Consider the following 23213-nt stretch of genomic DNA (forward strand, 5'->3'; position numbering starts at 1 on the left):
TAGGCAGGACACTCTATGACATACATCAAAGCAAGATCCTTTCTGACCCACCTCCTAGAATAATGGAAATAAAATCAAGAATAAATAAATGGGACCTAACGAAACTTAAAAGCTTTTGTACAGTGAAAGAAACCATAAACAAGACAAGTAGGCAACCCTCAGAATGGGAGAAAATACTTGCCAAGGAAGCAATGGACAAAGGCTTAATCTCCGAAATATACAAGCAGCTCATGCAGCTTAATACCAAAAAAGCAAATAACCCAATCCACAAATGGGCAGAAGATCTAAACAGACATTTCTCCAAAGAAGACATACAGATGGGCAACACGTGAAAAGATGCTCAACATCACTAATCATTAGAGAAATGCAAGTCAAAGCCACAATGAGGTATCACCTCACACCAGTCAGAATGGCCTTCATCAAAAAATCTAGAAACGATAAATGTTGGAGACTGTGTGGAGAAAAGGGAAATCTCCCGCACTGCTGGTGGGAACGTAAGCTGGTACAGCCACTTTGGAAAACAGTTTGGAGGTTCCTTAAAAAACTAAAAATAGAACTACCATATGATCCAGTAATCCCACTACTGGGCATATACCCAGAGAAAACCATAATCCAAAAAGAAACATGTACCATAATGTTCATTGCAGCACTATTTACAATAGCCAGGACATGGAAGCAACCTAAATGCCCATTAACGAATGAATGGATAAAAAAGATGTGGCATATATATGCAATGGAATATTACTCAGCTATAAAAAGGAATGAAATTGAGCTATATGTAATGAGGAAGATAGACCTAGAGTCTGTCATACAGAGCCAGAAAGAGAAAAACAAATATTGTATGCTAACACATATACATGGAATCTAAAAAAAAAAAAAAAAAAAAAAAATTGGTATTGATGAACCCAGTGACAGGGCAAGAATAAGCATGCAGATACAGAGAATGGACTGGAGGACTCAGGGTTGGGGGGGGCGGGGGGCAAAGGGGAAGCTGGGACGAAGTGAGAGAGTAGCATAGACATATATATACTACAAACTGTAAAATAGATAGCTAGTGGGAAGTTACTGCATAACAAAGGGAGATCAACTCGATGATGGGCGATGCCTTGGAGGGCCAGGACGGGGAGGGTGGGGGGAATTTGTGGGAGGGAGGGGATATGGGGATATGTGTATAAATACAGCTGATTCACTTTGGTGTACCTCAAAAACTGGTACAAGGGTGTAAAGCAATTATATTCCAATAAAGAGCTTAACCTGGTGGTCCAGTGGTTAAGACTTCAAGCTCCCAATGCAGGGGGCCCAGGTTTGGTGCCTGGTCAGGGAACTAGAGCCCACACGCATGACACAACTAAAGGTACCGCACACAGAAATGAAGGTCCTGCGTGCTGCAACTAAGACCTGGTACAGCTGAAATAAATAAATCATAAATAAATAGATATTTTAAATAAAGTATACTGAGAGGTGGGTGATGAGTCTTATTTTCCAATTCTTCCACCAACCCAAGTCAGAAGGAGGTGGAGAAAATAGACCTAAACACAAATATGATCAACACACCTTGGTCCCATCTAAAACAGTCTCTATAATGGGATATTGCTTCAGCCATATGTTCAGTCTCCTCATTTTAGAGGGATTTCTGGTAGTCTGATGTTCTGGGTGGGTGCTTGGAGGGTAGGAGAGGGTGCTACAAGGGAATAGGCCTTCTTGCAACTTCAACCTGGACATATTTAGCCCATCTTATCCTGACACCTTAAAAGGCTTTCAAACGAAAAACTGAGAACTCAGAAAAGTCCTCTGGCACTTTTCAAGAGCCCTGAGTTCCATAGTTGGACTGCCTCACCAAGCATGTCTAGTTTATAAGGGGTGATAAATCACTTATCACTCCACACTGCCATAGGTGGAGGGTCTTGTGCACTAGCAGCCCTCTTTTCTCTTCCTCTTCCAGCGACTCACTCTCCCCATGTGGGAAAATGTAGTTTGTGAGACCAGAGAAATTGATTCACATAAAAATAACTGTAAAAGTTCCAGAAGGCTAGACAAAAAACAAGACCAGCAATTTCAGTCTTCCAGTGATGATAGTAATTGAGCTTAGGAAGAAACACCTCCCTTCCTTCCTTTATCAACTCTTCCCCTCTGCTGCTCCCATTGGTGTCCTCACGATTTGTGCAAGGCCAAAGAATCTCTTAAAATGAAATTTCCTTCCTTTTAGGAACCAAAAGTAAACATGTACTCAATTTTTTTTTTTTTTTTTTTTTTTGCCACACCGCACAGCATGTGGGATCTTAGTTCCCTGACCAGGGAACAAACCTCTGCAGCGGAAAAACCACTGGACTACCAGGGAAGTCCCGTAAACATTTATTTTAAATCCACAACATAACCTGTTTTCCTGAATGACTCTTAGTCTTTAACAATAATCTCAGCCCATGGGGTTAGAGGTGGGTGCTGGGAATTTATCTAGGTGGTTGAGCACAGGAGGTAGTATTACCACCTACAAAATTAGGAGTTGACTAAAGGGACTCAGTTTCAAGGCCCTCTCTCCCATCTGTCACTCCCACCTACAAACCAGAATCATGGAATTTAATAATTGCAAGAAATCTTTACAGATTCTGTAACACAACTCTTCATCATACAGATAAAGAAGTTGAGGCTTGCAGTCCTCATCAGAGTGACTGGCACCCAGTAGGTACTCAGTAACCATTAGATTTTTCGTTTCTGGCCTAAGTTCTTCAAAATGACCAGTCCAAGACTATAAGTTTCCGAGTTTAAAATCTGTTTTCTTTGCACTCTATCACACTGAGTTATGTGGTTCTATTGGGTTTATTATAAAGTCATTATAGCCATAAATTTATTTTTAACAGCTTCAATGAGGTACAATTCACCCATACAATTCAACTATTTAAAGTGTACAATTCAATGACTTTCAGTATTTTCAGAGTTGTTTATCTACCACCATAATCAATTTTAGAACATTTTCCTTAGCTTTAAAGAAACTCATGCCCATTAGCATTCACTCTTATTTTCCTTTGTTCCCCCAGCCAACCCTAAGAAACCACTGATCTTTCAATTGCAGTCCTTTGTGACTGGCTTATTTTACTTAGCATATTTTCAAGGTTCATCCATGTTGTAGTCTGTACTTCATTTCTTTTATTGCTGAATAATAAATATTCCATTATATGAATATACTATATTTTATTTGAGTTGATGGATATTTGGCAGAATTTTATTTTAAACAAATGTGATCACTGAGCTAGCAGAAGCTTAAAATCAAGATAAATATTTATCTCATATATTTCTATCTTGAATTGATACCTAAAAAAGCATACTTTCTATGAAAACTTTATTATAATCTCGATAATCAACAGACATTTTTCCTCTAAACTCTCTGATGTGTATGATAATACTGTGGAAAGACAAAGTAAAGCCTTGCCCTAAGTTTTCCTGCTCCTCTGACTCCTAGGAAAATAAAGGCATATATATATATATATACACGCCTCTTTTTCTCTTTCTGAGGGTGCTTACTTGGACAATCTATTATATATCTAGATTGTTCAAGTAAGCACCCTCAGAAAGAGAAAAAAGAAAAGAAAAAACAAAAGAAAAGAAAGATCCAGAGCAAGACTCTTCTGGTTTTCAAATGTGAGAGTTAGAAAAGAAGGGGCATTTGGAGCACACACCCAACCAGCTGATGGGCAAAACTAAGACCCAGACATATACACAAACAATATAAAGGTGACTGTAGGGTGAGGGTGAGAAATGAGGACAGTACAGGCTGCAAATTCAGTCATATCTGACCTCATAAGACTTAGTATTTTTACTTTTGTTTTTTTATAGCTTGGCTCCTGCCCAACTTCCATACTGCTTTTGTGGGTCTCCAGCTGGGTACAGATTGGGAGACTTTGGAGAACTAGTTTGCGCTTGGAGACTTGAACTTGTATATACTAAATTGAGGGTGTTTATGATCCTGGTGAAACAGGAGGGAAGGGGGCAGGACACAACCTTTGAAAGAATGACATAGGACTTCCCTGGTGGTGCAGTGGTTAAGAATCTGCCTGCCAATGCAGAGGACTTGGGTTTGATCCCTGGGCCAGGAAGATTCCACATGCCGTGGAGCAACTAAACCCATGTGCCACAATTACTGAGCCTGCGCTCTAGAGCCTGCAAGCCACAACTATTGAGCCCACATGCCTAGAGCCTGTGCTCTGAAACAAGAGGTCACCACAATGAGAAGCCCACACACCACAATGAAGAGTAGCCCCTACTCGCCCCAACTCAAGAAAGCCTGTGTGCAGCAACGAAGACCCAATGCAGCCAATAAATAAATAAATTAATTAAAAAAAAAGAATGACATAGCCCAAGGACATAACATAAACTGATTGGAACCAAATGGGTCCAAGATGGCAGAACATTCGACTTCCAGGCGCCATGACAGTTCCATAAGGATCAAAAAGTGGGTGGTGGCCCAATTCCTGGAAACCCCAGCCCCTTCCTGAAATAGCTGGAATACTCCACCCACTCATTAGCCTATGAAATTACCTACCCTAAAAAACTGACAACTCCCATACCCTGGTGCCTTGCTCACCTTCTGAGATGTGCCACACTCTGTCTGTGGAGTGTGTTTCTCTCTAAATAAATCTCTAAATATACTTCTTACCTATCACTTTGTCTCTCACTGAATTCTTCCTGTGATGAGACATCAAGAACCTGAGCTTCATTAAGTCCTGAAATCAGGTGTATGATCTCAGTTGGACGATCTTGGTTTTTGGCCAAGTTTGAGTCCTGACCTCATGGGTTCAAGTCCCAGTTAGGGTTTTGGCTGGGTTCAAGTCCCAGCTTTGTGGGTTCTAGTCCCAATCTGAGTTTCAGCTGGGTTCAAGTCCTGGCACATGGGTTCAAGTCCCAATCTGAGGTCACGGTTTCACTGGGAGGTAGCTGATTCCCCTACTGAACCCTTCTTTATCCAAATTTTGCCTTCCCTGGTCCTATTCTTAGAGGAGTCAAGACCACAGTACTCCTGAGTCACCTGTTGCAGAGATAAAGGGCTTTCGGGAGTGTCTTCTGCCCCCTTTGCTGAGGCTGTGATGCCGGAAGCTCAGCTTCTCTGTACACCAGTGCCAAACAATCTCAGAGACAGAGTTTTGGGTGAAGTAGAAAAGGATAGCTTTATTACTTTGCCAGGCAAAGAGGGACACAGAGGGCTCCTGCCTCAAAAAACTGTGTCCCAACTTGGAGAGGATGGTGAGAAGTTTTAGAGTGATGGTTCAAAGACCGCGTGATCAGCTTGTGGACATTCATCTGATGGGTTGGTGGTGAGGTTAGTAGGAGTCCGCATCAACAACCTTTAGGTTCCAAATGGTCTGTGGTCTACATGCTTGTGGGCAGCATACCAACTATAACTTCTGTCCATCTGGAAAGGATTTCAGTATCTGCAATACAGCTCAAAGATATTAGCATGTCTATGCCTTGACTAGGAACCAGGACCTTGCCCCAATGCTGCACTATTGTTTCTCGACTTTGTTTCTCCCTTGCCTCCACTCCCCTGCCTTTCCTAATTAACAACTGCTTTAATCTGCTAGTTGGAATTCAGGGAAGGTCATGGAGGCTGAATGAAGCCTATTTCCTGTAATCAAAGAAATGGGAGACACAAAAAGGCTTTTGTGCCCAGGAGCCCCACATGGCCCTGCTCAGTATCAGCTGGAAGAGAACACCAGGAAGTGATCCTTGACTCACCCTGCCTGAGGTTTGAGTGTTGTCATTCCCCACACGTGATTCTCTCCCAGGCAGCTGAGCCCTCAAGTACCTTGCGACTTACTCACCCTAGTGGCTCCACCTCTTTCCTCTACTCTCCAACCCCCTCTCCCCCATTAGCCTGTCCTGTTTCAAGATTAGACGAAATAAGGGTAGCTGGAGCCAGGAAACGCCACCCCCCGAAGTTGGCCGGAAGCAGCAGAGAAGCCCGTGTTTGGGAAAGTGCAAAATGTGGTGTTCGGTTTACCCTTCTCCACAATGCTTTGCACGTCCTCTGTTTAAGGCCACCCTTACTGTCTTTATCCCCAAGTAATTCTATCCTATTCAAGGTCATCTTATCTCTGAAGCAGACCATGTCCCAGTTAAGGATGCTTTCCCTTTCCGTCTGTTTTCCACTTCTCTGAGTATGGAGTTCTCAATCAGAACTGGTCTGAGTCCCTGATCAGCCTCCTTCCCGGTCTAGCTGCGTGACCTTGAGTGAACTATAAGTCTTCCGGACCTACTCTCCTCCTCTGTGAAACGAAGGCCAAACGTCTACCGCGCCCAAGCCTGTGGTGAGCAACAAATGCGAAAGCCCTTTGTGACCTGTAAAAACTAATAACACGTTCGCTATTTTGGACTGCTAGTCACTCTTCCAGAACCCCTCCCTTTCCATTGGGGGTCGCCCCGCAAATCGCGCCTGCGGCGTGCACTTCTCACCACCCTTCTCTCGCGGTCTTTCCTATTGGCGTACGCAACGTCCGCGTGGCGCCGAGTGTTGACGTCACTACTACTCCGACGCATGGTGACGCATTGGCCCCGCCCCCGGCCGCGCCTGGCTTCCCGCGGGTCCCCGCCCTACGGGCCGACGCGGCGCGGCTCCCGCCCCGCCGGTGACGTGCGGCGCGCGCGGCCCGGCCGCTCCAGCAGTTGGTGCAACGGCGGTTGGGCTGAGTGCGCTCGCTTCACCCCTCCCCTCCTCCGGCCCGGGCCCCCACCCCGCCGGGCCCAGCCCCAGCCCCAGCCCCAGCGGCCCGTCCCGCGCGGGCCCTTGTCGCCCCCTCAGCCGGCGACGCCCCGGGCCGGCCGGCCGCCTGCCACCATGGAGCTGGAGGATGGTGTGGTGTACCAGGAGGAGCCCGGCGGCTCTGGGGCCGTGATGTCGGAGCGGGTGTCCGGCCTGGCCGGCTCCATCTACCGCGAGTTCGAGCGGCTCATCGGGCGCTACGACGAGGAGGTGGTCAAGGAGCTGATGCCACTGGTGGTGGCCGTGTTGGAGAACCTCGACTCGGTGTTCGCGCAGGACCAGGAGCACCAGGTGGAGCTGGAACTGCTGCGGGACGACAACGAGCAGCTCATCACCCAGTACGAACGAGAGAAGGCGCTGCGCAAGCACGCCGAGGAGGTGAGGGCCGGCCGGCGGGGAGTGCGAGGGCCGGGCCTGAGGGCGGGCCAGGGGCCGGGGGCCGCGGTCAGTCTCCGGGAGGGGGTGGGGTGGTGAAGACGTGCCGGCCTCCTTGGGGCAGGCCTGAGGCCGAGGCCCGCCGGACTGAGCCCGGCAGCCGCGAGGTCGCGGGACCCCCAGCCGGGTTGGACGCCCAGGCATATAAGTGAGTGTTCAGGAGAAGAGAGTGAGATTGGGGAAGCAAGGCCCGGAGAAGAAGCCACTGCCTGGCCTGAGGGCACCTGGGGTTGGCTGAGAGCGGAGATTTTAGGGTGTTTGCTTGCCTCTTGTAGTTTAGGGAAGTTTCCGACCCCCGTGGGATCGTCAAATGGCTGTTCAAACTTTTACCATGGGCGGGGGTTGGGGGACGCATTTAAATACTCTTGTCTTGGATATGTAACTTCCGTTGGTTCCAGCACCTTTCCTGGGGGTTGCTGCTTTGGGAAGTTAGAGATCTCCCTCTTTCGGTCAGTTTCTTGTTGACGTTTTAACCCTGTTGAAAAAGAGGTTTTATTTTATGTTATGTGTGCCTTGGTTGACACTCTGTCAACATTTAGATGCTGTACAACAATACTCTGTAAATATGGAGAGTATGCAGTTTTATGTTATTGGTATCCCACATCAAAGCGTTCTCCCTTGTCAGGTGGTAACCTTGGACAGTTCCCTTTAAAAACCCTTTGTTTTATAAAGAGGACGGAAACGGGGTGGGGGGTTGGTTCAGGAGGTGTAGGGGTGACAGTTGGCAACCCTTTTCAAAGACTACAGTTTACAGGTGCACTTGGCCAGTTTTTAACTTTAGTACCTCAGCAGTGTGACCTCGGTGCCCTAACCTTGAGTCTGTGAACCTTTTGGAGCTCTGGAGTGCAAGTGATAGGTCTTTGACTTCTTGAGACAGTCAAGGATTTTAGCTTTCAGGTTGTGTTGGCATTATTTCTGTGGAACTTGTCTAATACGGGTGAAGTGTCATATTCATCTTTGTTTGCTGAGCATCTAGCAAACCTGACTAAATATATGGTGATGATAATTATTGGAGGAACGGCATGTTGTCTTTCAAAAATACTTGAAAAGTTTTAAGGATGTGCAGCAGCTCTTTCCTAATACTAAATAGTGCCACCATTTAAACTTTTTGTCGCTTAATACCTTTGTACCAGGTCGAATAGTTTTGTTTTTTTTTAAGCTTGACTATATGATGATTTGTAGTTCTGATTTTGTGATCCTTTGTCTCAAAGGAATGCTATTGAATTTGCCAAACAACGTTGACTTTATTTCAAGAATGTTTCCAAGTATATAGGGAAGGAAAGGTTGAAAAAGAAATCTAAGGATGGAATCACAATTTCCACAAGTTTATTAGCACAGCTTATGGAACACAGATTATGTACTACTCCTGAGATGACTTGCCATGTCTTCATGCTTAGACAGGCCCTTGCCATTTTGTGGATGTACGTGGAAAGACTGTGGAATTAACCAAATATACACACAGTTGAGGAATAGGCCCAGCATGACCTATTACTACAGATAAAAGAAATTTCTCCTTTCAGCCTTAAACTCCTGTCAGTCCATGTAAACATGGGCAAAATGCCAGGGTCACACGTGCCAAGAAAACCATCTGCCACAGGTTGCAGAATCAGAAAATAAAACTTAGCTGCTAGACTCTGGACTGTATATTAATTTCTTAAGTAAATGACTTTTTAAAAATAGATTATCTATGGGGACTTTGGTGATGGCTCAGTGGTTAAGAATCTGCCTGCCAGTTCAGGTGACACGGGTTTGATCCCTGGTCCGGGAAGATCCCACATGCTGCAGAGCAGCTAAGCCCGTATGCCACAACTACCGAGCCTGTGCTCTACAGCCCACATACCACAACTACTGAAGCCCATGTGCCTAGAGCCCGTGTTCTACAATAAGAGAAGCCACCGCAATGAGAAGCCCGCACACCGCAATGAAGAGTAGCCCCTGGTCTATGCAACTGGAGAAAGCCCATGCCCAGCAACGAAGACCAGATACAGCCAATAAATAAATAAGTTTATATAAAAAATAAATTAAAATAGATTTTCTTTGTAATTTATGCTTTTTCAAATATGTCTATAAATTTTCTATATAATGAAACCTTTGGGCAAAGGGCCATGACCTGAGAATACAGAATATTGATGAGCCAACTTCCAGACCACAAATGCAAAACCATCTTTTAAAAAAAAAAATTAATTGATTTGATTGCACTGGGTCTTAGTTGTGGCACGCGGGCTCCTTAGTTGCAGCTCACCTGCTCCTTAATTGTGGCTTGCCAGCTCCTTAGTTGTGGCACATGAAGTCTCACTTGCAGCATGTATGTGGGATCTAGTACCCTGACCAGGGATGGAACCTGGGCCCCCTGCATTGGGAGCTCAAGTCTTAACCGCTGTGCCACCAGGGAAGTCTCCACACCATCTTGTTACCAGTTTTTATGTAAATCAGGTTTTACCCACGTACTCAGAAATTCAGTCTCTCTTAGGCTCACATGCAGAAATGAGTCTGTGTTTAATTTTCTTTCAGTGTTTGTGGCCTTTAAAACGAAGACTATTTACATAAACAGTCTGGTATTATAGCAAAAGTGCCTCAAGGTATTTACAGCAAGAGTACTTCAAAGTATGGAAATTGACCATCACCAGAGAGTGTAAAGTAAATTCTGAGCACCTCTGTGGAGATTTAGAAGGATGTGTAAATAATGATGTTTTAGGAGGTGTGAAGTGCTTTAATCTCTTGCTTGCAGGAATTCTCAACAAGGAATCAGGAATTTAATCTTTATTATAATGATATTACTTAATTTGAATGCCTTCTGTCTTTTTCTTTGCTTATTTGGATTTGTTGTGTGGAGTTACCCTGCTGGTTTTTTTTTTTTTTTAATTTATTTATTTTATTGGCTGTGTTGGGTCTTTTTTGCTGTGCATGGGCCTTCTTTTTAGTTGAGGTGAGCGGGGGCTACTCTTTGTTGTGGTGTGCAGGCTCCTCGTTGCCGTGGCTTCTCTTGTTGCGGAGCATGGGCTCTAGGTGCATGGGCTTCAGTAGTTGCAGTACATGGGCTCAATAGTTGTGGCTCATGGGCTCTAAAGCACAGGCTCAGTAGTTGTGGCACACGGGCTTAGTTGCTCCGTGGCATGTGGGATCTTCCTGGAGCAGGGATCGAACCTGTGTCCCCTGCATTGGCAGGCGGATACTCAACCACTACGCCACCTAGGAAGCCCACCCTGCTGGTTTTGAATCATTAAAAACAATCTGAAGGAGGGCTGATTTTAGATAGATTGGTAACCAGCTTCAACTGCTAATCAAGAAATCTATTATATTATAGCTCACCACTCTCCCCTTTGGGTCCCTCCTCCAGCCATATATATTTTTTTGTATTCTTTAACCAAGTCCTTGTCTGATGCTGTTTCTTTGGCCTAGAATGCTTTTCCCTCAGAGCCTCACCCAGGCTAGCTACCTACTTTGGACTCAGCTTAAATTTCACTTCTTCTGCTAGTCTTTTCCTGTCTATTCTATGCAGAGTAAGCCTTGTGAATCTGTGAACAATTTATCTGTAAATCAGTAATTTAAAAAAAATCTGGAGAAGGAATTCCCTGGTGATCCAGTGGTTAGGACTTGGTGCTTTCACTGATGGAGCCTGGATTTAACACGGTTGGGGAACTAATCCCACAAGCCAAGTGGCATGGACAATAAATAAATAAATAAACAAACAAACTGGAGAGAGATGTTTTTCTTGGGAGGAATACGTTAGTGTTTTTTATGTTTTTGTTTGTGTAACTTGTGATTGTTTTCAAATAGACATGATTTGTTTTGAGTAATTAAAAAAAAAAAGAAAACTTCCCTGAAGTAGGCAAATGAATTAACCTTTTTCTTGGGAATTAAATTTTTTATTATTTTTTAAAAATATTTTTTAAAACTTTTATTGAAATGTAGTTGATTTACATTATGTTAGTTTCAGATGTACAGCAAAGTAAAACAGTTATATATAGGGAATTTAGTTTTAAAGTGAGAGTGTATTTAGCATACACTGGAAGTGGGTGGAAGTAGATTGCACATAAAAATGGAGATGTACCCTCCTCATGCTCCTTGAGTGGTAGCAGCATATATGAAGAGAGAATATCTTTACTGGGAAGAAGATGTTGTGATTATATGATTTTATAACTGCTTTTCTGTGGCTTGTCTAAAAAAAATTGGGGTGATTAAATGCAGAGATGAGAGAGATTACTGAGAATTTTCTAATTAACTTTGCCCCAATGAATCAGCACTTAAAGTAGTAACAAAATTGATGTTTTATATTAAGACTTTAATCAGGTTTTCTTTGGAAGTCTGTGAACATGGGAGTGAGTGATAAGATTTGTGGGCATGAAAGCAGGCATTGATATTGATTTTTTTAAATTGATGTTATAGTTCTCATCCATTCATAAAAATATTTTAATCAAAAGTTAAGGAAATTAATCTTGATTTGTTTGCAAAATAATTTACAATGAAAGTTCACTTCTTTAATATACACTTAAAAAGGAACATTTGAAGTCTTTTCAGTTTGGTTTTTATGACTTTTTATCAAGACAGGAGTGAAGAATAATTTTGAATACTTTAGCTTATATTCGTTGATGGTGGCTATTGAGGACTTAGGATGCTAAAAGTGGAAATTCCATATTTGCTTCAACATTAAGTTTATTTTGTGTCTTTGGCACAGTTGTTATTTAAACTGGTAATCATGGTGGTTCTTTAGATGTTTAGCCTTAATTCTATTATTCTAGTGTCAAAAGGAATTTAATTTCTATTAAGTAGGTTAAGGGGATTCGGTGGTGGTCCAGTGGTTAGGACTCTGAGCTTCCACTGCAGGGGGCATAGGTTCCATCCTTATTCGGGGAACTAAGTGGCGCAGTAGGGGAAAGGTAGTTTGTTTATATGCACGGATGATCTAATAGTATAAGAGAAAAATTTGCTGGTCCATCGGATGTTAACGTTTGACATTAAATTTTCAAAAGTGTTTTAAAACACTTTTTAAAAGTAAAGTCTCTCTGTGGCATCTGTTCAGTGTTTTTTATTTTTGTTTTTTGTCCCCTAAATATTTATTTATTTAGGCTGCGCCAGGTCTTAGTTGTGGCACATGGGATCTTCATTGCAGCTTGAGGGATCTTTAGTTGTGGCATGCAAACTCTTAGTTGTGGCAGGCATGCGGGATCTATTTCCCTGACCAGGGATCAGACCTGGGCTCCCTGCATCAGGAGTACAGAGTCTTACCCACTGCACCACCAGGGAAGTCCCTGGTCAGTGGTTTTTGAAACCAGTATCTTGTGGTATCTTCAAGAAACTAAGGATTTTTGGTCCAAGGATTGGCTGAGGTGCTGACTTTATTGCTCTCTTGGTTCAGTTAGAGCAAGGGTCAGCAGCTTTTTGAATGTTATAGCTTAATTTCTTTAAACTTAAGTTTTAGAATGCTCAAAATACACTTTAGTGCTTCATTGATCTCTGTGTACCCAAAATATTTTGTACATAAAACCAGTACATTTTAAAACACATTTAAAATACATGTTTTCCTATTTAAAAAAAAAACCATTGTTTTTTCTTCTTGAAGTATTTGAAATAAACTTTACACTGCCCCTAGTCAGAGTAGATATGTCCTTGCCCCTAGTCAATCCCTACATCCAGGCCCTTTCTGAGATGAACCGTGTATTTGTTCTCTGTGGGAATGTGTACACTGGTGGGAGGGGGTGTATGTTACCTTTTGAAATGTAGCCAAATACCTGTTCTTTTGTTCCCTTGACTAATGGTTGAGTTATTTTAAAAACACCTTTTTTTTTTTTTTTTGCTGTGCTCAGCACTCATAATGAATATAGCTGTTACCTAAATACATTACTAGGTTGAGATAAGAAATATCAACATAGACTCTTTAATAATGTATGTAATGTGTCTATTCAAAAAGCTGGAGAATGGAAATCAAGAAAGCTGGAGTAGAAATACACATATCAGACAAAATAGACTTCAAAATAAAGAATGTTACAAGAGACAAAGGAGGAGACTTCATAATGATCAGAGGATCAATCCAAGAAGATACAACAATTTTATATATATATGCACCCAACATAGGAGCATCTCATTATATAAGGCAAATGCTAACAGCCATAAAAGGAGAAATCAACAGAAACACAATAGTGGGGTACAGATCATCCAGACAGAAAATTGATAAAGAAACAAAGGCCTTAAATGACACATTAGACTAGATAGCCTTAACTGATATTTATAGAACATTCAATCTGAAAGTAGCTAAATGCACTTTCTTCTCAAGTGCACACAGAACATTCTCCAGGATAGATCACATCTTGGGCCACAAATCAAGCCTCGGTAAATTTAAGAAAATTGAAATCATATCAAACATCTTTTCTGGCCACAATGCTATGGGATTAGAAATCAGTTACAGGAGGGACTTCCCTGGAAGTCCAGTGGTTAAGAGTCTGCGCTTCCAATGCAGGGGGTGCAGGTTCCATCCCTGGTCGGGGAACTAAGCCCACATGCTAGCAGCACAGCCAAAAAAAGAAAAAACTGTTAAAAACACAAACATGAGGAAGCTAAGCAACATGTTACTAAACAACCAATGGATCACTGAGGAAATCAAAGAGGAAATTAAAAAAATACTTAGAGACTAATGACAATGAAAACACAATGGCCCAAAATCTCTGGGACGCAGCAAAAGCAGTTCTAAGAGGGAAGTTTATAGCAATACAATTTTAACCTCAGGAAACAAGAAAAATCTCAATTAAACAACCTAACTACACCTGAAGCAACTAGAGAAAGAGGAACAAACAAAACTCAAAGTTAGTAGAAGGAAAGAAATCATAAAGATCAGAGCAGAAGAAGATGAAATACAGACAAATCAATAGCAAAGATCCATGAAGCTAAAATTTGGTTCTTTGCAAAAATAAACAAAATTGAAAACCTTTAGCCAGAGTCATCAAGAAAAAAGGGGACAGAGCTCAAATCAGTAAAATTAGAAATGGTTAAGAAGTTCCAACTGACAACACAGAAACACAAAGGATCATAAGAGACCACTGCAGACAACAATATGCCAATAAAATGGACAATCTAGAAGAAATGGACAAATTCTTAGGTACAACCTTCCAAGACTGAACCAGAAAGAAATAGAAAATATGAACAGACCATTCACAAGTACTGAAATTGAAACAGTGGTTAAAAAACTTACAACAAACAAAAGTCCAGGACCAGATGGCTTCATGTGTGAATTCTGTCAAACATTTAGAGAAGAGTTAACACCTACCCTTCTGAAACTCTTCCAAAAAACTGCAGAGGAGGGAATACTCCCAAGCTCATTCTATGAGACCACCATCAGCCTTATACCAAAACCAGACAAAGATATCACAAAAAAGAAAATTATAGGCCAAATATCACTGATGAACATAGATGCAGAAATCCTCAACAAAATACTAAGCAAACAGAATCCAACAATGCATTAAAAGGATCATCCACCATGATCAAGTGGGACTGATCCCAGGAGTGCAAGGATTCTTCAATATCCACAAATCAATGAGTGTAATATACTGTATTAATAAAGCAAAGAATAAAAAACATATGATCATCTCAATTGATGCAGAAAAAGCTTTTGACAAAACTCAACACCCACTCATGATAAAAACTGTCCATAAAGTGGGAATAGAGGGAACCTACCTCAACATAATAAAGGCTATATATGACAAACCCACGGCTAACATCATTCTCCACAGTGAAAAGCTGAAATCATTCCCTCTAAGATAGGGAACAAGGTAAGGATGTCCATTGTCACCACTTTTATTCAACATAGTTTTGAAAGTCCTAGCCACGGCAGTCAGAGAAGAAAAAGAAATAAAAGGAATCCAAATTGGAGAAGAAGTAGTAAAACTGTCACTGTTTGCAGATGACATTATTCTGTATATAGAAAAATTCTAAAGCTGCTACCAGAAAACTACTAGAGCTCATCAATGAATTTAGTAAAGTTGTAGGATACAAAATTAACACATAGAAATCTCTTGTATTCCTATACACTAACAACAAAAGATCAGAAAGAGAAATCAAGGAAACAGTCCCATTTATCATCACATCAGAAAGAATGTAATACCTAGGAATAAATCTACCTAAGGAGACAAAAGATCTCTACTCTGAAAACTGTAAGACACTGATGAAAGAAATCGGAGATGACACAAACAAATGGAAGGATATATCATGTTCTTGGGTTGGAAGAATCAATATTGTCAAAATGACTATACTTTCCAAGGCTATCTGCAGATTCAATGCAATCCCTATCAGATTACCAATAGCATTTTCCCACAGAACTAGAACAAAAAATTCTAAAATTTACATGGAAACACAAAAGACCCAGAATAGCCAAAGCAGTCCTGAGAAAGAAAAATGGAACTGGAGGAATCAGGGTCCCTGACTTCAGACTGTACTGCAAAGCTGCAGTAATCAAAACATATGATACTGGCACAAAAACAGAAATATAGATAATGGAACAGGATAGAAAGTGGAGAAGTAAACACATGTACCTATGGTCAATTAAACTGTGACAAGGGAGGCAAGAATATACAATGGAGAAAAGACAGTCTGTTGAATAAATGGTGATGAAAACTGCTACATATAAAAAAAAAATTAGAACACTAACACCATACACAAAAATAAACTCAAAATGGATTAAAGACCAGACATTATAAAACTCTTAGAGGAAAACATAGGCAGAACACTCTTTGACATAAATCACAGCAAGATCTTTTTTGACCCACCTCCTAGAGTAATGAAAGTAAAAACAAAAATAAACAAATGGGACCTAATTTTAAACTTAAAAGCTTCAGCATAGCAAAGGAAACTATAAACAGAAGAAAAAGGCAGTCCACAGAATGGGAGAAAATACTTGTAAACAAAGCACCTGTTAAGGGATTAATCTCCAAAATATACAAACAGCTCTTGCAGCTCTATGTGGGGAAAAAAAAATGCAGAAGATCTAGATAGACATTTCTTCAAAGAAGTCATACAGATGGCCAAAAAACACATGAAAACACATTCAACATCACTAATTACCAGAGAAATGCAAATCAAAAATACAATGCGGTATCACCTCACACCGGTCAAAATGGCCAGCATCAAAATGTCTACAAACAATAAATGTTGGAGAGGGTATGGAGAAAAGGGAACCCTCCTACACTGTTGGTGGGAATGTAAATTGGTATAACCACTTTGGAGAACAGTATGAAGGTTCTTTAAAAAATTAAAAATAGAACTACCACGTGATCTAGCAGTCCCACTCCTGGGCATATATCTGGAGAAAACCATAATCCGAAAGGGTACATGCACACCCATACTCATTGCAGCACTGTTTATAATAGCCAAGACATGGAAGCAACCTAAATGTCCATCAACAGAAAAATGGACAAAGATGTGGTACATATATTCAGTAGAATATTAGCCATAAAAGAGAATGAAATAATGCTGTTTGCAGCAACATGGATTATACTAAGTGAAGTAAGTCAGACAGAGGAGGACAAATATCTTATGACATTGCTTATATGTGGAATCTAAAAAAATGGTACAAATGAACTTATTTACAGAATAGAAATAGAGTCACAGGTGTAGAAAACAAGCAGTTACCAGTGGGAAAAGGGGGGAGTGGAATTGATATATGCACAATTCTATATATAATGTAGATAACTAATAAAGACTTACTGCATAGCACAGGAAACTCCACTCAATACTCTGTAAGGACGTATATGTTAAAAGAATCTAAAAAGAGTGGATATATGTATAACTTATTGCCTTTGCTGTACAGCAGAAACTAACACAACATTTTCAGTAAACTGTACTCCAATAAAAATTAAAAGAAAAAAAAAGAAAGAACAAACAGTACATTTCAAGGGAAAAAAAAAATTTTGGTGTCTAGTGGTTTAGCATAGTTTCCCTGAAAATATTTCAACTGAACAACGGGAAGTTATGTATTAATACAATAGAGAAGTTACCAAGTTGAGGATTTAGAATTATTATTGGGAACTTTAAGAATACCATTCTTTTTTTTATGTCAGTAAACTTTTTCAGTAAATCTTCCCCCCACCCCCCAGCTTTTTATTAGGAAAAATTTCAAACATACAGAAAAACAGAAAGTATGTTTACTATCTATATATTCATTACCTGGATTCAGTAGTTGTTTTATTTATCTACCTACACATACGATATACAACATATAAATATACACATTTTTAAATTGCTGAACATTTCAGCATAAATTACAGATGTTATGACATTTCACCCTTGAAAGCATTGTACCATATAACCATAATTTTATTTACATAGAACATTCTCTAATATCTAATATTCCATTTGAATTAATTTTTAAGAACAGTATATTCAGTTATAGAGATGAGTAAGTTAGTATTTTTATAGTGAACTAATGTCACTCATCTGGAAAGGAAGAAATGATTGCAGCTTAGCTACTTTTCTGTAAGAAATTTAAATCTGAGATCTATAAAACAATTAAAATTAGTTAAAGTTTTTAAGATTGTAGTATAAAATTATTTTTCCCCTTTGAAACTTCGAGATGCAGAAATTGAGAATCTACCCTATATTTAAGTTTTCTCTAGTAACTTTTTTTTTTTCAGTCTTACATATATTCCGGGATATCTTGTTTCTGACTGCTTACCTGCTCCACTAGGATTATAGAGCCTAAGAAGAATTTTTTCCTTGTAATTTGACGTCCTGCTGATTGGCTTCTCTCCAAGGGATGGGTCTAGGATTTTTGTGATTTTGGATTCTGTTATCCTTTAAATTGTATTTTCACTTGCTCTTCCTGCAGGTATTTTTAAAAAATAATTTTATTTACTTATTTACTTAAAGTATATTTATTTACTTACTTCTTTCTCTCTTTATGGCTGTGTTGGGTCTTTGTTGCTGTGCGTGGGCTTCATCTCGTTGACGCTAGTGGGAGCTACTCTTTGTTGTAGTGCTCGGGGTTCTCACTGCAGTGGCTTCTCTTGTTGCAGAGCACGGGGCTCTAGGCGTGGGCTTCAGTAGTTGTGGCTTGCGGGCTGTAGAGCACGGGCTCAGTAGTTGTGGCGTTTGGGCTTAGTTGCTCCGTGGCATGTGGGATCTACCTGGACCCAGGGCCCGAACCTGTGTCCCCTGCATTGGCAGGCCGACTCTTAATCATTGTGCCACCAGAGAAATCCCCTGCAGGTATTCTTTGACAGCTGGGAGGAAACTCCATGATCTTCTGGTTCTTCCTTATCCCATTCCCATAGGTTGATAAACAGGACACATGAATGATCAGAAAGAACAAATATTTACTGAGCCAGGTACTCTTCTAAGATTATGGGAATGTGGCCACAAACAGATCAGACAAGTAAGGTAACACTTGCTTTCTTAGAGTTTATACTGTAATAAAGAATAAACAAACCAGTTAATTATAGATTGTGATAGGTGTTACACAGGAAATAAAAAGGGTGAGGTTATATACAGAGAAAAGAGGCAGGCACCTTAGATGGAACAAACAAGTTTATAAAACGGTAAGCTGTCCATGCAGGAAATAATTCATCTCATTGTTTAGATATGAAGAGTAATTATTTAGATATGAAACTTTAGGCATAATAGAGTTTCTCCTACTCATATTCTTGAAAGTTCACAAAAGTGATGGGAATTCCCCGGCAGTCCAGTGGTTAGAACTCTGTGCTTTCATTGCCAAGGCACTGGTTCATTCCCCAGTCATCCAGCAAGCCATATGGTGTGGCCAAAAAGAAGCAAAAAAAACCCCAAAACAAACAAACCAACCAACCCAAAAACCAAGTAAGAAAATTCACAGAAGTAACTCTCATAAATGCTTTTCTTCTATTATCTGCCTTACTCCTTCTCATATTTGACTTTTCAGCAATATTTGACTCTTTTGGTCACTCTTTCCTTAAGAAACATATTTTGGTTTTCTGACTTTGAAATCTCTTGGTTTTCCTCTTATCTGACCACTCTATGGATTCTTCTGAGTCATATTAGCTTTGGTGTTCCTTGATGCTTTTTCTAAGATCCCCTTAAGTTCTCACTCTGCACACTGCCTAGCTCAATTACCATTTGTTGACTATTCCAAAATGTATATCTCATTCATTCATTTAACAGATATTTATCGAGCACCAACTGTGTGCCTGGTACTGTGTCTGTTGGGGTTACAGTGATGAGTAAAAGAGGCAAGCTTCTTCTCTCATGGACCTGACAGCCTATTAAGAACAGCCTGTCAAGGCCAATCTCTCTGGAGTTTCAGATCATATTACTGTTGTTTATTGGACATGTTGTTTATTTGAACATGTCTCCTAACTGAACTTAACTCCCAAGTTTGCTCATCCTCCGTTCTCATTCTTTGTGAGGGATACTGCGATCTATGTAACCAGATAGCAGGTCACGATTCTTAACTGTTCTTTCTCCTTCATCCCCATTGCTACCTTCTTGTTTTCAATTTTTAAATGTATTTGGAATCTCTTTACCTTTTTTCAAATCTATTTTTACTATTCTGAAGAGCTGAAACTTCTTTCATTCACACTGAATATCAGATTTGGTACAGAGGAAGTACCCATTGAAAATTTCTGAATAAATGAATGGGCAACTAAAACTATCCCATAACTGATCTCTCTGCTTCCCGTATTGCTAACCTACAAACTGCCCATCACACTATACTCCAAAATGGCAATCTGATCAGATCATTTCCACACTTAAAAGCCTTTAGTGACTGTGTCTAAAGTTGTTGAAATGACTAAAGTTTCTAACATACAAGGACTTGTAATCTGACTGCTCCTTATTTTACCAGCCTAATGTTTTCCTTTTAGAGCTATATAAAGGCATTCTCTCTAGGCCTTCTTAAAAGCTGCCTCTTCGCTTGGCATTCTCTTTTCTCTTCTGTTTCCTGGCTGCCATATTCATCTTTCAGGTTTCAATCCTGGCATGCCTTTTTTGACACCTAAGTTTGGATTGTACCCATTTTCTATGTTCCCACAGCATACTGTCCTTGTCTACTGTCCTTGTCCTCTCATAGTACTTTCAGTGTTATAGCTAACTAACCTATTGCTTTAATTCCCACACTAAACTACAGGGATGCATTAGGTATTAGATATTTGTTGGTTGGTTGGATGGTGGATAGATAAGTACGCTAAAGGTCAAATTACAAAGCCTAGTTATTTAAAATTCTCTTTTGTGCATTCAAGTTATTGTCCTTACTGTTGGTGCCAAGTTATGCTAAAACTTCCAAAAAGTTCTTCAATAAGTCTTTTGACTTAGGCATGTACGGAAAAACTGACTTCTCCTGAGTATAGTTATTACAGACAGTTTACCTACATTGTCCTATACTTAACATTCTAGAAATATTTAGGCATTTTAAAAGTTGAAATATTAAGATCATTGGGACTATTGTCAGAGTATTGTAGAGAGTATTTCTGCATTAGCAACAGTTGGGCTAGGTGATCTTAAAAGTCATGTTAGCACCATGATTTTTTGATTGTCTATTTTTTTTTGTTTTTAATTCTGGCTATGCCATTTGGCTTGCAGGATCTTATTTCCCCAACCAGGGATTGAACCCGTGCCCCCTGCCATAGAAGCACGAAGTCCTAACCACTGGACTGCCAGGGAATTCCCTTTCTGATTTTTTTTTTCTTCTTCTTCCCTCAGAGAAAGAAATTTGGAAATGGGAGTGATGGCATCAAAGTCCAAGCCAAGACTATGAGACCTCTTGTAATATACCTCATGGTTAAAAAGTGGTTTTCAGAACTCTGGATGTCATCTGCTTTCCAGAGAAAAAGAGGGGAGAAGAGGTGGTGTCAACCACATCTTTTTTCTCTTAGTCTGCTCAGGCCGTTATAACAAAAATACTCTAGGTTGAGTGGCTTTAACAACAAATATTTATATCCCACTGTTTTGGAAGCTGGGAAGTTGAAGGTCATGGTGCTGGCAAATTCAGTGTCTGATGAGGACCCACTTCCTGGTTCATAGATGGCTGTATTCTCAGTGCCCTCACATGACAGAAGGCTCTGATTAGTTTTTTTAATTTATTTTAGCCACAAATGTTTGTTTTGAAGTTACTGGTTGAGAAATAATTTCTTCTATCTGAATAAATTTGCCACACAAATGACAGTTAAATGCTAAAACTTAATTTTAACTATTTGCTTAGAATTTTTGATAGACATTTCTAATTAGGATACAGTAGTAGTACCATATAGTAACAAATAAAATGGTTAGTAAAACAACGTTGATTTTTTTTTCAAGACAAGTTTATTCTGAAGAATAGCAAATATTTATTTCTTAGGCATTGAAATCTATGTTGATTAAAAGCATCTTCTAGGTTATTATGGTATAAATAAACTTTCTAATTTTAATTATCAGATCCTTAATTTGAATTTTCTTTCAGTTACTTGTCTCCCTAGCCTCATTTTTTGTTACTGCTGCCTATTAAAAAACAAACACCTTTTAAAAAGTTAAACAGGTTGCGCAGAATTGTGGAATCAAATAAAATAGGCTTTTGTAAAACCAGAAAAGTAACTTTTTAAAAAGACTAATGTTTGTTTTTGGTTCTACTGTGAAAATAGTCTACTTGTACTTGTTTGCTGTGATTTGATTTAGGAAACGTTTGACAGAAATTACCCACTCATTTGTTGCTCTGTTTAACAAGTACTTGTATGTATAAGATGCTAAATACCTAAGTCAACCTGCGGGACACTTAACAGAGACAGGGTGGCATTTAATTGGGTTATGTGTCACTGAGTCAACGTATGGGAGGTTTGAAAGTGTGTGATGTACTCAGAGAACTATAAAACATAACATTTATTTTTTCAATATATTTAAGTAGTAAAAATTAGTTTTCCATATGTTCTTTAAAAAACACACAAGTTCTTTTTTTTTTTTTTTTTTTTTTTAAATTTATTTATTTATTTATTAGCTGCGTTGGGTCTTCGTTGCTGTGCACTGGCTTTCTCCAGTTGTGGTGAGTGTTGTGGTGCGTGGGCTTCTCATTGCAGCAGGTTCTCTTGTTGTGGGGCATGGCCTCTAGGTGTGCACGGGCTTCAGTAGTTGTGGCAGGTGGGCTCAATGGTCGTGGCTTGTGGGCTCTAGAGCACAGGCTCAGTAGCTGTGGTGGATGGGCTTAGCTCCTCCGAGGCATGTGGGATCTTCCCAGTGCAGGGATCGAACCCGTGTCCCCTGCATTGGCAGGCAGATTCTTAACCACTGCGCCACCAGGGAAGCCCAACACACAAGTTCTTTTATGTATTTACATAGATGAGTGACAAGAACTGAGGTTGAATCAGGGGTCAGAAAGCTGGACTGTGTATGTTGTGTTTTTGTTTTTTGGGGGTCCTCGCTGTGCTGCATGTGGGATCTTAGTTCCCTGACCAGGGATGGAACCCGTGCTGCCTAAATTTGAAGCACAGAGTCTTAACTACTAGACTGCCAGGGAAGTCCCTGCATTTGTTTTACTTATTTATTTATTTATTCATTCATTCATTTATTTATTTTTAAGCTCTTTATTGGAATATAATTGCTTTACACCAGTTCTTGAGGTACACCAAAGTGAATCAGTGGTATTTATGCATATATCCCCATATCCTCTCCCTCCCGTGACTCCCTCCTACCCACCCTGTCCTAGCTCTCTAAAGCATCACCCATCATCGAGTTGATCTCCCTTTGTTATACAGCTACTTCCCACTAGCTATCTGTTTTACAGTTGGTAGTGTATCTATGTCTATGCTACTCTCTCACTTCATCCCAGTGTCCCCTTCGCCCCCCACCCCCAACCCCACCTCCATGTACTCAAGTCCATTCTCTACATCTGCATCTCCACTCTTGCCCTGTCACTGGGTTCATCACTACCATTTCTTCAGATTCCATACATATGAGTTAGCATACGGTATTTGTTTTTCTCTTTCTAGCTTACTTTGCTCTGTATGACAGTCTCTAGGTCTATCCACCTCATTACATATAGTTCAATTTCATTCCTTTTTATGGCTGAGTAATATTCCATTGCATATATATGCCACATCTTTTTTATCCATTC

General features: G+C 40.3%; 1 protein-coding gene across 4 annotated transcripts in view; it reads left to right on the top strand.

Annotated features, from left to right (window-relative positions):
• The first annotated feature begins 6579 nt into the window (after positions 1-6579).
• SPAG9 (sperm associated antigen 9) overlaps positions 6580-23213 on the top strand; it is a 147097-nt gene continuing 130463 nt past the window's right edge. For 2 of the 4 annotated variants that reach the window (XM_057714048.1, XM_057714050.1), the window contains exon 1: positions 6580-7126. In XM_057714048.1, coding sequence (XP_057570031.1) covers positions 6824-7126 — 303 coding nt within the window. In that variant the 5' untranslated portion in view covers positions 6580-6823. The remainder of the gene's footprint in view (positions 7127-23213) is intronic. The other 2 variants (XM_057714046.1, XM_057714047.1) reach the window with 1 other exon arrangement.

This window comes from Hippopotamus amphibius, chromosome 17, assembly GCF_030028045.1.
Source record: "Hippopotamus amphibius kiboko isolate mHipAmp2 chromosome 17, mHipAmp2.hap2, whole genome shotgun sequence".
Classification (NCBI taxonomy): domain Eukaryota; kingdom Metazoa; phylum Chordata; class Mammalia; order Artiodactyla; family Hippopotamidae; genus Hippopotamus; species Hippopotamus amphibius.